Below are 16171 nucleotides of genomic sequence, written 5' to 3'. Positions count from 1 at the left end.
CTGTTGGGAACAGCGACATTTCCTACGTGTCAGCCTAACTAACGGCTACTAGAGTCACGTCTCCCTCTCTATCTTGCGCTTTTCCTTGGCTAACTTGCACCGCCTCTTCTTTTTGTCGTCTGCGCGTTTTCTTTTCTGAGGGACTGGGACCCATTCATTGATTTTGGAAAAAAACCAGACAGTAACCCCTTTTGTTTACTTCTTCGGGTAGACAACGGGAGATTGCAGTTTTACAATTTTAACATGGAATCAATTACCATCGGCAGATGAACACCGTCTCCAAAGATCTTAGATCTATTACTATGTCAAGGTTATACTCACCACCAATAGACCCAATAGATAAGAAGCGTTTATATATACATATATCCACCATATTTGTGTATAATATAGGGTTCAAGATGATGAGAAGTTGACATGGAGAGTGGCGTTTTTAGAAGAATGACAGATTGGACAAGTGGTAAGAGAAGAAGCGCAGAGAGCGCAGAGACACATGTGCCTACAAGGCAACAGCAAGACAGAGGCTTCACCTTCTCCACAGCACCTGCACGCCTTCTTCTCCTCCACTCCTCCGCCGCTGCCGCAGCTCGACTGCTCGTCCCCTTCTCTTCTCTCGACGGCGTTTAGTACCTCCTGGAGGTTTGCCCGCAGCGCGTTTGCTGTTGCTTCGTTGGACTCTGCCAACTCCCGCCATATCTGGTTCTCTATACAGAGTGATCGCACCTTCTCTTCCAGAAACGCGTTCATCTTCCCCATTTTCTCTATCTCTTCGTCTTTGACTTTGAGTTTCCTCATCAGCCCATTTTCTATAGCCTCCGTCATCCTCCTCCCTTGCCTTTTTCTCTTCTCTTCCATCTCCATTCTCATCCTTTCCATCTGTAAAACGCTTCCCATTAGCACGGGCAATCTTAGGATTCAGGGTTTTGAGAAAGGTGACGACTTTCCTTACATGATGGGAAATTAAGCGATCGACGTCGAGCTGCTGCTGTTGGACGTTAAGGGACATGTCGTGTCCGAGGAACATGATAGGATGGCTGCAAGGTTTCTGGCGCTGCAGGTAAGAAGATCGAGGCGGGTTGACGATGACGGAATCCTCTCTCGGCCGTTTCCTCACAGACGACGGTACGGGAAGAATATGTTCGCCGTTACTCTTACTCCCGTCGTTAAAAGTGACAGATTGAATCACCGGTTTCAGGGCGTGAGGAATCAAATAATTCGGGGCGGGTATTGTCGTTGTTGCCGCTATATTACACATCGGATTCGAAGGAGCGGTTTCGCCAGTCGCCGACGTCGATCTCAACAATGGAACGGTGCTGTATCTCATCTGAGTACCGTAAATGGGATCGTATGTTTCGGGGGGATTCAATATTTCCCTGGAAATCATCAGAAAAAATACATGTATTCAGACCAAAGATCCCACTGAAGAAGAGGATTAAAAAAAAAGGGTAAGAAAGCAAAACCTGGTGGGTAAGAACTGCGAAGAGAGGATGGGAGACAGACGGTGAGCATCAACGGCCATCTCTTGTTATCGCTGAATTGGGTTTGGGCGATATTTCTGAGGGGGGTATTTACTGGCTGTGCTTGGGGTTGCAACGCAAAATGAAGGAGACGCGATGTGGGTTTTTTTTTTAATTAGGGTTCGGTTTCACGAGAGAGCGAGCGCTAAGAACAAAAACCAAAACAGAGCCGCTGTCTGCAAACTTATAGAAGAGAGAGAGAGAGAGTTGTTTTTTTCTTTACTGTTTCTGTGTATTAGGATTCTTCGGTAACCGACTGGCCATTAAAAAACTTACCTCAGCTTTTTTGGTAAGATGTGAAAATTTCGACAACGACCGCTGTAACTCTTGGCTGAGATCACGGTCAAACTCACAATTTATCTGTGCTCTCTTTGCTTTTATGGTAAAACGCCAGTTTCTGATTTATTCCCACCCAAATTCATTGGTAAGTTAGATTAGATTCTCATTCACTTTCCATTCTTGCATATACATCTCTGTGTACACACACCAGCGAGCCATTATTGCCAAGTATCAACTCTTTTTTATTGATGATCCCAATAACTAAATACAATATATTTTTTACAGTGTCGTAAAAAGCTTGATTGGTGAAAAAATATTTTGTGAGAGACGTTGCAAATAACGAGTGCCTTATCCGTCGGGCCAAGCCCGTAATTTTCCGGAAACTTGCGGGGTAAATCCGTAATTAAAGTAAACCGACGGTCTGCGAACGAGCCACGTGTGAGAGAGGACAAAACCTGCAATCCCACGTGTGAGAGAGTTACGCGGGCATCGCATATGGCACGTGTGAACGGCCAGAGTGGGGATTCTAATCTTGAGGGCAGAACACGAAAGACGAGGGAGGATGGGGCCGTTGAGAAAGGTACGGTGTACCCAGCGCTGGTCCTTTCCCCCTTCTCTCTACTTTGTAATATTTTCTCTGTCGCTACGCCTGCTCGTTCCTCTCACGGGATGCTTTGCCACGTTTTGGGCCTTATCTGCTGCCACTTGTCAATATGCCTCCGTAAAAAAAAAACGCAAAATCAATCCAATATAAACCATTGCATCATCATTTAATCTATGAATTTATAAGTTTTTATTTTATAACCTACACCGTCTACAACAAACATATTGTTATCACAAACTATATTATTAGTGTGGACAATTAAACATTTCAATCATTTACAATTTCCGTTTGATAGTTTTATAAAAACTATAAATATATATCTAAAATACAATTTGATTGTTCATTGTTTATGGATCGCTTCTGCAATTTCCCACCTTTGTTGATTCCGATGAATACACACACACGCGCGCGTATCTGCATGTATTGCTCTTAAATAAACCTGCTTTGTTCCCCTTAATTAGCCTTATATTCTCTCTGCTTATTTGTTTTACTAAATATTGTACTCACATTCATGTCCCATGTAATAGTTTTTTCGCTTATATTGTTTCGGATGAACTCGAATTGCGTTTCTCCATGTTTATTTATTATTATCACAATCTTATTTAATATCTCATAAACTTTTGGTTCGCGTTAATAATATTATTTCTAGAACCATAATTTAATCTAAAAATTTTATCAACTACTAAGCTTTGTTTACTTTTGTTTAAATAGTAAGCTTAATCTCATAGACATTGTCACAATTTGGTATCTTTTTTTTAATTCATATAAAGAAGAAATACATATATCACATATACACACGGGAATCCTAAAAGGATTTTTTTTCTTCCGAAAATTCACGTGCGTCTACATGGGTGCATTATCTGAGGGTTCAAAAAACAATAGATAGATTACGAGCAAATGATCTTGGTGCGGCGTATGCTCATATTTTTTGAATGGGTTAAGTACGAGTGGGTTTTTTTTTTTATACAAGATAATTAATTAGCATGCATGTGCACACACATGTGTTTATATATATATATCACATGAAAACTGCGAATCAGAAAAAAAGTTGGTTGGCAATGAATATGATCCTGCAAAGAGTAACAAATTAATCACCAATGTGGCAAGGTGGCATGACGTGTACTACAAAGGGTAGCTAAAATATTAAAATCTATGAGCAAATGTCATCGGGTTTTTTGAATGAAGAAGCATATATGTATGTATAGATGTAAAAAGCCATGGGGTTTCTTTATAATTAGAGAAAGTTGGTGGGGAAGACAGACGCGTGACGAGAACAGTTGAGTCCATTGTCACTATTTTACTTGTAGGACTCATTCATCCACTAAATGGATGTATTATCGGGACAGGGTTGTTGCTGTTGTGCGGCAACAAAACAACATGGTTAGATACTATATGGGTCCGGTCAACCTCTATATTCCGAATTAAAATATAAATAATGGTGGCATGCTCAATTCCCATTCATAGAATACAACTCACCCATTTTTTTCGAGTGTCTTTATCTCTGGCTCATATTCCGTTTTCTTTTTCTCCCATCAGAATCCATGTGACATGGGGCCTTTCTTTCTCCATATTAACTTATAATTTATATGTCGTATATCTCAAATGGGTATCGATTATTTTACAAATGGGGAAAAAATGGTTGGAAACAAATCTTTCGGTGAAGATGGGGAATTCCTTCACCCACCCACTATGAATACCTTTGAAATGGATAGGTGTCTCCTTCTCTCAATATACGTGCACACTCATACGTTATATATATATATATATAATATAGGTCACTACACAACACCAGACGTGAGTTCACTGTCAACTTTAAGAGAGTGCATGAAAATGTGCAGAGAGAAAAGGGGTCGGGAAATAATGGGTCATTGTTACACTACAGCACATTTCTCCATGGATTTATCCATATATATATATATATATGTATATGTGTGTGTGTGCGGGTTTTAGTACAAGTTATAACATTTTGTCAGGCTTTTAATGAACAGAAAAGGAAAAGGAAAAATCGTAAAAAATAAAAGATTTTTGTTTTTCAATTGTTGTTCTTCGACCCGTAAACCTCACCGAAACTTGCCGGAATTTCACACAGACGATGAACAAGAATGAAACGAATACACACATAATTTATGAGTTCTTGATCCCAATGTGAGATCAGTACGTCTCACCCAGATCTGATTCACCGGGAATTCACTATATCGAGTTGTTATAAAAGAGAAGACAAGCTTCAATCGAGTTCTAATAGCGGAAATCAAGAACACACTATGTTTTCTACCCCAAAACCGAAATCTGGTTTATATAACCAGTTACATATGCAATCCCATTTTTGCCCTCGCCCGTTAATCCGTTTTGAATATTTGTTTCTGCCGAAACGTCCGCGTTTTGGATTTGTTCAAGCTCAAAGACTCTGATTGAGTCAGGGGCTTTAGTCATCCACCATTTTCTTCATCTGACGAGAAACATTTCAACAAACTCCACCTTTGCGTGTCTGATCTCTCTTCTCATATAGTCCAGGTCCGAGATTTCATAACTTATTCTTCAGCTACCCCAAGTAAGTCCATTGCATCATTGAACTTACTCACAGGAACCACCTTAGTGAAAACATCCACCGGATTCAGTTCCGTTCTAATTTTCAGAACCTGTATGTGCCCTTGATTGATGATATCCCTGATAAAATGAAGCCTTACATCTATGTGTTTCGTTCTTTCATGAAACACACTGTTTTTTGCCAAACAGATTGCGCTTTGTGAGTCACAATGCACTTTGACACTTCCCTGTTCGAATCCCAATTCTTCTATCAGTCCCTTCATCCATACAACTTCTTTGATCGCTTCTGTAGTGGAGAGTGCTACCACATGTTGAAGCCCTGATTTCCAACTGACTGTACATCCTCCTACCGTGAATACAAATTGAGAGATTGACCTCCTTCGATAGACTGTAGTCAAAATCTGATAGCCATTTACCTTGAAATCTGTATTTCTTCGATAAACTAGTTTTACCTCTTGCGTTCCTTTCAGGTAACGTAAAATCCATTTGACAGCTTGCCAGTGCTCTTGGCTTGGCTTGCTCATGAAACGGCTAATGAGTCCAATACTTTAAGCTAAATTAGGTCGAGTGCCTATCATAGCGTACATTAAACTCCCGATAGCATTTGAGTAAGGAACCGAATCCTTGTCCAGGCATTCTGCACCTTATTGAACCGCTTTCAACTTGAAGCTCCCATGGGTGTGTTCACAGTTTTTGCATCTGTCATCCCAAATGAACTCAGAACTTTCCTGACATACTTGGTCTGAGATAGTGTCAAAGTACCTTGCTCTCTGTTTCTGTCAATATTCATTCCAAGAATACGTTTCAAATTTTCTGCTCAACAGCTCATTCAGTTTCTGAATTTCCTATCTACTCCTTGATGCCAGTAGCATGTCATCAACATATAGTAACAAGTATATACACTCTATGCTTTTTAGTTTCTTGAAGTAAACACATGTATCATACTTGCTTATACCAAAACCTTGTTTCAGCATAAACTCATCAAACCTTTTATTCCAGAGCCTTGTCGATTGTTTTAATCCGTAGAGAGACCTCTGTAGCAGACATACATGGTCCTCTTTCCCCTTTTCTTCATAGCCTTCGGATTGATTCATCAGTATTTTCTCCTCTAGCTTGCCGTGAAGAAAAGCTGTTTTTATATCTAACTGTTCTAGCTCTAGGTCTTGAAAATTTGTCAGAGCCAACAGTATTCTTATGGAGACATGCTTCACTACTGGTGAGAAAACTTCGTGATATTCAGACCATAACTTGTGAATATCCCTTTGCAACTAGCCTAGCTTTGAACCTTGGTTTTTCCACTCCAGGTATGCATGATTTCCGTTTAAAGATCCATTTGCATCCTACTGTTCTTCTTCGTTCAGTTGGTTTAACCAAACTCTAGGTCTCATTTTCGATCAGGGACTGCATCTCCTCGTCCATTGTTTCTTTCCAGTTGCGCCAGTATTTGTTTCTCATTGCCTCACTTACTGTTCTTGGTTCATCTATCTCTAAGTTTTCTGCAATATTCAGAGCAAATGCTACTATACTTGCTTCTGAATATCTAGCTGGGGGAACAATGTGTCACCTGCTCCTATCTCTAGCCAGATAGTCACTTAAACCTTGATGATTCATTGATTTATCCTCATCTGATTGATCACCTGTGTTTCTGAATACTGTCCGAGTTTGTTCTTCATCGTGAGAGGTTTCTGATGTAGAATCACTCATTTCTTGCTCCAATTCTCTTACCTTATCTGTATTCAAACCTCTGTTATCCACATAAGCTCCACCTTGAACTGCATTTGGTTGAGACTGTGAGGGCTCCTTCACCACAGTCAATTTTACCTGTTCATTTTCTGAGTTCCTAGTCTGGTCACTGACTGGTGTTTGCATCTCATCTGTTTTCAGATCTCTGTATAGTAATTTTTTGTTGAATACCACATCTCGACTTATCCCGCACTTCTGGTCATCTAATACCCATACCTTGTAACCTTTAACACCTTCTTGATATCCCAAGAATATAGCTTTCTTGGCCCTGGGTTTCAGTTTACCTTGATCAGTATGAATGTAGACAACCGACCCAAACCTTCTGAGGTGAGAATAGGTTGGCTCTTTTCCTATCCAAATCTTTTCTGGAACCTCGAGGTTTACTACTGTAGCTGGTGACCTATTGATCAGATACATGGTTGTCATTGCTGCCTCTGCCCAGAACTTCTCCTCCAATCCTGACTCTGTCAATAAGCACCTTACATTTTCCATAATTGTTCGGTTCATTCTCTCTGCAACCCCATTTTGTTGTGGAGTGTAGGTGCAAGTTCGATGTCTCATGATTCCACTTGCCTTGCAGAGTTCATCATAGGATTGGTTACAAAACTCCAATCCATTATCAGTCCTTAGATGTTTCAGCTGCTTCCCTGTCAGATTCTCGACTAGTACTTTCCATTCTTTAAAATTTTCGAAGGCTTCTGTCTTTGTCTTGCGGGGGTATAACCGTACTTTTCTAGAAAAATCATCCACCATAGAAAGGAAGTACAAACATCCTGAAAGTGATGGTACCACATTTGAGGATCCCCGGAACATATCCCAGAATCTCAGTTGTTGTATGTTTTCCAATCTTGAAGCTGAACTTATGTGCTTTACCCAAAACACAATTCTCACAGTAGTTTAGTCCTTTTACCTTTGATTCTTCGAGTACTTCTTTCTTGGCTAATACTGGCATCCCTCTCACACTCATATGACCCAATATGCTATGCCACAGATTAATTTCCTTCCTTTGGTTGTTGAATTGTTGAACAGACCCAACAACTGTCGAACCACACAACACATACAGTCTTTTACTTAGCTTCCCTTTTAATACCACTGGCTATCCTTTTAGAACTCGTAAGTTTCCATCTTCAGACTTGTAAGAATACCCTTATGTGTCCAAAGCTCCTAGTAATATAAGGTTACGTTTAAGTCCAGGTATATACCTCACTTGATCCAAGATTTTGACTGTACCTGTGATAACCCAGGATACCATAGGAGGACGGAGAGATCGCCGGTGCGAGAGTCACAGACAACGAGCGACTCCTGACGAGCTTTATGGTAGGGGGTACAGGGATGAATCGAATGCATCAGAATGAAAGAGATCCGAGGGCTGTGTAGGTATGAGACTACACAGTCAGAGATAACTTAAAAGGAATTAATTGGACTACTCATAGCAACAAGATGCATCTACCTTTTCGTTTAAGCATATCGAGAGAACTCCAAAGTTAAGCATGCTCGCTTTGGAGTAGTCTTAGGATTGGTGACTTCCTGGGAAGTACTTTCGGGATGTGTGCGAGTGAGGACAAAACACGCTAAAAGATCCTGTGTTGGTGTGTGAGGACAACTTTGATATTCCGTAGCGACCTCGAGTCGTTATAAATGGTATCAGAGCCCGTTCTCTTCCAGTACGGTGTGGTTCGAGGACGAGAAGTTGGTGAGCCTGTGATAACCCAAGATACCGTAGAAGGGTGGAGAGTGATCGCCAGTGCGAGATGCACGAACAAGGAGCGACTCCTGATGAGCTTCTGGATAGGGGGTACAGGGTTGAATCGAATGCAATGGAATGAGAGAGATCCGAGGGCTATGTAGGTATGAGACTATACAGTCAGAGATAACTTAAAAGGAATTAATTGGGCTACTCATAACAACAAGATGTATCTACCTTTCCGGTTAACCATCTCGAGAGAACTCCAAAGTTAAGCGTGCTTGCTTTGGAGTAGTCCTAGGGTGACCCCCTGGGAATTACTTTCCGGAATGTGTGCGAGTGAGGACAAAACACGTTAAAAGGTCCCGTGTTTGTGTGTGATGACAACTTTGATATTCCGTAGTGGCCCGGGGTCGTTACAGTACCATTTTGCAATCTCAACCTTACTGAACCAACTCCTTTGACTTCATAGGTATGTTTGTTTTCCATTAGTACCCTTCCCCCTTGTGACTCTTGAAAACTTTCAAACCACTCCTTTCTTGGTGTCATATAAAATGTACACCTTGAGTCCAAGATCCATTCTTCTTGAGTGTCCTGATCCGAGATTGTAAGAACCTCAGTTTCTGAGTCAGAATTCATAATGGCTCAGCTCCACTCGAGTCCTGATTCGGATTCTGTTCTAAGTGTTTCTTTCTATTCCTATATCTCTTTTGAAATGTCCAGTTTTTCTGTAGAACCAACATCCTGACCCACCTTTTCCTCTTGACTTGGATCTAGAATTGCTTCTAATCTTCTCATTAGGGGTGTTAAAATGGTCGGGCCGGCCTGAGCCCGACAAAAACCCGAAGAATTACGGATCGGGTCGGCCCGTCCCGAAACATACGCGGGCTTAAAATCTTGGGCCCGAGGCCCGGCCCAATGGGCTTTTTTCGGGTTCGGGCCGGGTTTCAGACTTTTTTTTTAAATAAAAATAATAACAAAATAAAAATAAAAATTATTAATAAAAATTATCAAAATAGAAAAAATATAATAATAAAATTTATTTTAATATTAGTGAATTAATATGTATATATTTATACATGTATGTATATATATTTATCTATATCTATATATATTTATATTATATAATATATAATATATTTATTTTTTCGGGCCGACGGGTCGGGCCAGCCTAGCCCGACCCAAGCCCGCATTTTGACCCGCATTTTTCGGGCCGGGCCGACCCGGCCCGATGGATGACCGGGTTTCAATTTCTTAGGCCCAAGCCCGTAAATTTTACGGGCGGGCTCGGGCCGGGTAACGGGCCTCGGACTTTTTTGACACCCCTTACTTCTCATTCTTAGGTTCTCGTTTCTCGATTCCACCTCTGATGATCAGGCCTTCAGCATGGTTTTTGCCTTTCTTTGCAGCAATTTCCAATTCCTTCGAGTATTCTGCCCTTGTGATTTTGTCAAAAGTGATAGATTCCCTTCTACTGTATTTTAATGTGTCTTTCAGCTGATCATTTTGGTCAGGTAATGAGTTCAACAAGATCAACACTTGATGCTCCTCTGACACATCCATTTTCAGGTTTATCAGATTATTGACCAACTTCTTGAACACATTTACATTATCTTCTATACTCTTTGATTCATCCATCCTAAATCCAATTAATCTCTGTTTGAGATATATTTTATTTAGAAGAGATTTATGCATAAATTCTTCCTCCAATTCTTTCCAGATTTCCGCAGCAGTTTGTTCTTTCCTAACTTTCCTCATAATCGAATATGAAAGACTCAAGAGAATAAAATTCCTTACTCGTTGACTTCTTTCATATATTGTCTCTGAAATCAGACTAGTCTTGGCATCCACGAGAGTTTCTGGATCCGCACCCTCCAATTTAGGCTTTGTCATCTCAGAATCACTTCCACCTTCTTTCAGATCATAGTCCTCCTTTAGAACATCATGTAGTTTCAGAATTTCAAGGCTCGCGAGCACCTTGTCTTTGCACAACGAAAAATCTCTTTTTTCATCGTACTTTTCTACATTCAATTTGCAGGCCAACATCTGTTCTTTCTTTTCCAAGTTCGGATTTCTCGATAAGAACCAATAAAATCCTTCTTTGGCGATGAACCTCCCTATTCATAACCAACACCTGTTGAGCCGAGAAATAATCGAAACTGCGTTCTAAATTCTCTTCCGGCGATGAATCTCCCTGTTCGCAACTAGACTCTGATACCAATTGTTGATCTTCGACCTGTAAAACTCACCGAATCTTGCTAGAATTTCACACAGACGACGAACGAGAATGAAACGAAGACACACAATTTTACGAGTTCCTGATCCTAGTGTGAGATCAGTACATCTCGTCTGGATCTCATTTGCAGGGAATTCACTATATCGAGTTGTTATAGAAGATAATACAAATTTCAATCGAGCTCTAATAGCGGAAATCAAGAATACGCTCTGTTTTCTACCCCAAAACCGAAATCTGGTTTATATAACCAGTTACACGTGCAATTCCATTTTTCCCTTCGACAGTTAATCTGTTTTGAATATTTGTTTATGTCGAAACGTCCGTATTTTGGATTTTTTCAAACTCAAAAACTCTGATTGAGTCAGGGTCTTTAGTCATCCACCATTTCCTTTTTTTTTTTTTTTAACAAATCATTTCAATCCAACCAAGTCTGTTTGGCCTGTATGGCGATGCTTATGCTTGTATAGACATGTGATGTGATATTTGGTGGCGACAATTTGCGAGTGACTGATTTGGTTGCTTCGTCGGGTGTGGAGCTTAAGCTTTAACATCTAAAACCGGCCCTTTGCGTTAATCCGTATCCTCATCAGAAGCACGGAAATCAGTAGATATCAACGAACATGACATTTTCTCACTTCGATACAAAATTGACGTGGAGATTGTTCCCGACCCGACCAACTGTAAACTTTGGAAAAAAAATAAACCCATTGGGCTAATAAAGCCCAATATAAGTAACAGATGCCGGAAAAGGTCAATCCAGATCATAAAAATGGCCCAAAATAACTGTTGTTCTGAAACCACGCGCAGGATGAGCGCGTCGACCGTACGCGCCTGTTTTTCCCGGCCTATAGCCCACCGAAATCACTCGAATTTCGTCGTTCCGTATTTTCGGCGCGTGAGGATGGCACTTGGTTTCTTTTAACATTTGTCAAGGACGGTTTTATTTTATTTTTTTCTTTACGTTTTCTCTCTCTCTCTCTCTCTCTCTCTCTCTCTCTCTCTCTCTCTCTCTCTCTCTCTCAAATTCTGAGACGGAGGAAGTTTTTTAGACTAAGGAAATAGAATTCGTTGATTTCATAATTTTTTATTGATTATAAATATCAAACATATTTAAAACACCAATTTTTATTATTAAAGTTTGGAAAAAACTTACTCGCTCACACAGATTAAATTCCTCAAGTTGTCTAAGCCTCTGATTAATTTCTTTTTATTGCACAACAAATCTAATTTCTTCCGTTTAAAATATTACATTTTTTAAATTTATTTGTTGATACGTATAGTGACACCCATTTTTTTTTTTATTTGTTGTTTGAAGTATTGAATAAACTTAAAATATCTCGTAAGAAATCATATCATCTTGTAACCAAACTTCTGCTCTGCTTATCTTGTAACCAAACACTCTCGACGGCGAGGGCGAATATCAGAGCGTTCTGCTTCAGCGGCCAATGGCGAGTTCCGCCCCGCTCCCCGTCTCCGGAACTGTACTTTCCGGCGAGTTCCGTCTTCCAACTACTTCTCTTCGAATACTGAGGAAAAGCTTTTCCTTATCATTCCTCTGTGAAGATCTATCGCTACAATACCAGTGTTCTTGGCGAGCACCCAGAAGCCAAATTTCGAAATTCTTCAGGAACTCTCGGATTTCGGCTTTGGGGAAGGGAGCTGAAGATGGGTTCCGACGGGTACGACGATTGCTAACTACTTCTGTTTCGCAGTTTACTGTTTTGGGTTTTTGCTGTAAGAGAAAATTTGGTAGTTTTGCTTGCTTTGTCTGGTGCGTGTGTATCGTATTTTAGGCTTCTTCGGCGTTTTAATGAGCGGATGGAGGGGTTGGATGAGAAATTTGATGAAATATTGAATTTTTCTGTCATTCACATTGAAATCGAAGTCGAGTCACTTGCTCTCTCGCGGCTCTATGAAGCGAGTTGCTTCGATCAGATTGCTGATAAATGTGTGTTATGCAGAGCGTTAATGAAGATACGGATGAGGAGTTGGATGAATTGTTCAAAAAGTATGGGAAGGTTGTTTACCGGAGTAAAGACCAAAAACCTCCGACTGCTGAGGTTGACGATGATGCCGAAAGCCTAGCTTGTAAGCAACAAAAAAGGGTTTTGATTATTGGCCTTTAGCAAATGTGGACACTAACAGTATCCGTACTTTGTTGAAGTTGCTGTGGAGATGGCCAAAGTGGCAAGCGACGTGAAAGCTGCAGACATAAAGGTCCTCTTTGTGAAGCCACTCGTGTACTGGACTCGGTTTTTCATCATAGCTACCGCATTTTCACGGCCTCAAATTGACGCCATTGGGTAGGTAAACTCACAAGTGCATTTGTGGAAGCATTTACCAGAAATTTTACCTCTTACCATGAAACTGCAAAAAATGCAGGTCCAGGATTAGAGATCTAGCAGAGAACAAGTATGGAAAAGTTCCCAATGGAGACTCAAAGCCGAATTCTTGGACATTACTGGATTTCGGTGAGCCATTTGGCTTGTTCTATCCAGAAAAGCTACTTGATGCGTTCTATGGTCGATGATGACTGCTTGGTTCTTGATTTTCAGGGGATGTTGTGATCCATATATTTCTACCGCCACAAAGAACGTTCTATAACTTGGAAGAGTTTTACGGGAATGCAACACCCATCGAACTTCCCTTTAACCAGCCACCACCACGCATCTGATTGCCACTTACTATGGTTTCTTGCTGAAAACAGCTTTTGGGTGTGAAGGATGATGGAATTTGCAGGCTAAGATCTTCTCCATGTGTGTTGTTAAGACTAAATCATGCAAGAATCATCAGGAGCCTTCTTCTGGTTAACAAATGATAATGTATGCCTTAGTGGGGCGTGTTCTCGTTTACAGGATCCGTGATGAAAAAACAAAGATTCAAACGACATACCTATGTCATGAATGGCGCAGAAACCGTTTTCTATCAACTGGAAACTCCCATTTAGCTGTTGTTGAATAAAACAATTCTTAGTGAATATGGTAAAAGAGGGCATTTGGGGTTGGTTGCCTTGAGTTCCAAGGGCTATCCACTGCATGGTGGTCCTTCAGGCAGTTCCTTGAAGGTGGTAAGGGTCGCTTTGTCAGTTGCTTCATAGATCCTGTCTCCAAACTGAGGATCTTCCACCATTCACGTGGATCATATCAGAGGCACGAACACTGTCTCGCATAGGGTTTGGGTCATCTCTTGCTTCTTTCTCGGAATTTTCATCGCTGTAAGAGTATGGACGACCCAATATGCTCTTGCATTTTCTCACCATCATCTCTCTCATCTTCTTCATGGTTTCTATGCATTCCAGAACATATATATACTCTCTGTGTGTCTGAAGATGAGAAGCAAGGGAAGGTCGAGAGAAAGAGAGACTTGAAACACACACTAAAAAAAGAAGAGTAGAGTACAACCACTTGGTGACGTCTATGTATTCTTACTCCCCGTCCGTTTATTTGTTAGGATTTGCATATTATATATATATATATATATGACCGACAAATTCATCATGGATAAGACAATATTTTAGCCAATAAGCTTAATAACTACTAATAAAAGTTCTAAAAGACTTCCCAATATTTAATACAGAAATCGATGAAACATAAATCGGATGCAAGACCCTTCACTTCTTTAACGGTATGGAATATTCTCAGGCTCAGCTAGATCAGATTCTGCAACATTCGCAGCGTAGATCATCATCGGCTTTATGGCGGCGTCCTTCTCAAGAGCTGCCAGAGTGACTGACCGAGCAGGTTTTCCATCCATAAGAGACTCCTGAACTCTTTCCAAGACGGACTTTTCTGCTCCCTCCTGAACCAGAGAATGCCGCATACTTTTTGAACAGACCGTAGGATTCAAAATATACATGTTGCTAGTTTCCATGAAAAGAGAGTCTACCTGGACTTTGGATTGGGACTCCTTGGACTTCCCCATTCTTTTGCCAATCTGCATTTCTTGTAAAAGGTGCAAATCAGTTTATCAGCACTTCTTGGACAAAGCATATTAGAGCTTGACATATTTACGACAAACCCCGCTATAACCAAGATTAGCATTATGGCCAAATAAACAAACATAAACTTAACACTCTAGCATGTAGAAGCCCAGGGAAACAATTTCCAGAGAATAGGGCAGGGGTTCTCCATGAATATCATTATCAACCCGAGATATTGACAAAAGTTTCCGCATTATCCTTTAGTCAGAAACTAAACTCTCTGTACAAAAGTTTGATAAGTCCGAGCATCTCAGTGTACCTGACCCAAGTAAGAGAAAAAAAGTTCAAGATTGATGACATCAATGTCAGCCTTAGGATCCACTCTGCCATTCACATGAATAATGTCGTTAGTTATCCTCAAAGCATCCTACTACCTGGAACAAAACAATCTTTTTTTAATGCTTACATAAACTACAATAGCAATGCAACCAGAAGCCAGAAACTAAATGTGGGACAGTTTTAATATTGCAACTCCAGAGAGGAACGCCACTAAGAAATCAATAATGAAACCATAGAAATATGAACAAGAATAAGCAAAAACCTGAAGAATTGAATCAATTTCTCGCCTCTCGGATGTGAGACAAGAACTTATTGCCTAAACCCTACAAGGAAAAAGGACGATGTCTTAGCTCAGAATTCAGCAGTTTAACTCGACCAGAGCACGAAAGACTTTGAGCAAATGAATGTCACCTCTCCTTGACTGGCACCTTTCACAAGACCAGCAATGTCCACAAACTCTATGGATGCTGGGACGGATTTCTGAGAATGACTGAGACCCGAGAGCACTTGAAGACGCTGATCAGGAACAGCCACAATACCAACATTGGGCTCAATCATGCAAAATTAGCAGCTTGAGCCTTTCTATTCTCAACCTGAATTACACCATTCAACGAAACATCAATCTATCACAACCTATAGAAATTAACAAGGATGTTCATGGGAAGGTGTTTGACGAAATGACAAACAGAAACCGAATGAAAGACTCAAAATACCATAAGTACCAAAGCTTGAGCTTTTCCATTCTCAACCTAAGTTAAGCCATTCACTCCATCACAACCCAAAAAAGAAAAAAAACTAAAAAAACTAATAGGGATGCTCACAGAAACGTGTCGATGAAATGACAAATGGAAACCTGAAATATGCAATCCATAGCAACAACAGTCCATCGCAACCAATAAGAAGGTCCACGGAAGGTGTTTAATGAAATGCCGAAAGGAAGATCCAAAATCTAACAACATAAACCATAGAGGAATTCATCAAAAACTTACGATGGCATTAAAGAGAGTGGCCTTGCAACGTTGGGGAGACCAACAATGCCGGATCTCAAGCTCATGCTTATTCTGGAAGAAAAACATCGCATTTTGAACCTGGATTTATCGGCGAAGAGAAACTGATTTCTGCACAGAGATGACTTCACCGGCACGAGGCTTAAAGCAATAACTAAGCTGCTACAAGCTGCTCTCGCCATCTTTTTTTTAAGACCTGACAATTATAGCCTTCTGAAGTTCCGAGCTTTATGCTCGCGGTTTTCCTTGCCTCGAACTCCAATCTTTCTCCCCTCTATCTTTTATCGATATATGAATTAATA

At 40.5% G+C, this 16171-nt stretch overlaps 2 protein-coding genes and 1 pseudogene across 2 annotated transcripts; 1 reads left to right on the top strand and 2 right to left on the bottom strand.

The window, feature by feature from the left end:
* Positions 1-267: 267 nt before the first annotated feature.
* On the bottom strand, positions 268-1860 carry LOC104822753 (probable BOI-related E3 ubiquitin-protein ligase 3). The gene is made up of 3 exons (XM_010554098.2): positions 1458-1860; positions 947-1370; positions 268-873 (listed from the first exon to the last, which is right to left on the bottom strand). The coding sequence occupies exons 1-3, from the start codon at positions 1514-1516 to the stop codon at positions 394-396; spliced, it is 963 nt and encodes a 320-aa protein (XP_010552400.1). The 5' UTR covers positions 1517-1860; the 3' UTR covers positions 268-393.
* Positions 1861-11953: 10093 nt separating this feature from the next.
* Positions 11954-13533, top strand: LOC104822752 (protein Iojap, chloroplastic). The gene is made up of 5 exons (XM_010554097.2): positions 11954-12283; positions 12566-12692; positions 12769-12907; positions 12987-13075; positions 13160-13533. Exons 1-5 carry the CDS (start codon positions 12050-12052, stop codon positions 13276-13278), a joined length of 708 nt encoding a protein of 235 aa, XP_010552399.1. The 5' UTR covers positions 11954-12049; the 3' UTR covers positions 13279-13533.
* Positions 13534-14101: 568 nt separating this feature from the next.
* On the bottom strand, positions 14102-16051 carry LOC104822790 (annotated as a pseudogene).
* Between the last annotated feature and the right edge of the window lie 120 nt (positions 16052-16171).

Source organism: Tarenaya hassleriana, unplaced genomic scaffold (genome assembly GCF_000463585.1).
Source record: "Tarenaya hassleriana unplaced genomic scaffold, ASM46358v1 Cleome37, whole genome shotgun sequence".
Classification (NCBI taxonomy): domain Eukaryota; kingdom Viridiplantae; phylum Streptophyta; class Magnoliopsida; order Brassicales; family Cleomaceae; genus Tarenaya; species Tarenaya hassleriana.
Note: the sequence above shows the minus strand (reverse complement) of the source record. Positions and strands in the feature narration are given on the sequence as shown.

Coding starts and splice junctions, on each gene's coding strand:
- LOC104822753 (XM_010554098.2), bottom strand. CDS start 1,516: ATGGCCGTTGATGCTCACCGTCTGTCTCCCATCCTCTCTTCGCAGTTC. Junction 1,371..1,457: donor TCGCAGTTCTTACCCACCAG/GTTTTGCTTTCT, acceptor GATGATTTCCAG/GGAAATATTGAATCCCCCCG. Junction 874..946: donor ATCGCTTAATTTCCCATCAT/GTAAGGAAAGTC, acceptor AGCGTTTTACAG/ATGGAAAGGATGAGAATGGA.
- LOC104822752 (XM_010554097.2), top strand. CDS start 12,050: ATGGCGAGTTCCGCCCCGCTCCCCGTCTCCGGAACTGTACTTTCCGGC. Junction 12,693..12,768: donor TGATGCCGAAAGCCTAGCTT/GTAAGCAACAAA, acceptor ACTTTGTTGAAG/TTGCTGTGGAGATGGCCAAA. Junction 13,076..13,159: donor TTGGACATTACTGGATTTCG/GTGAGCCATTTG, acceptor CTTGATTTTCAG/GGGATGTTGTGATCCATATA.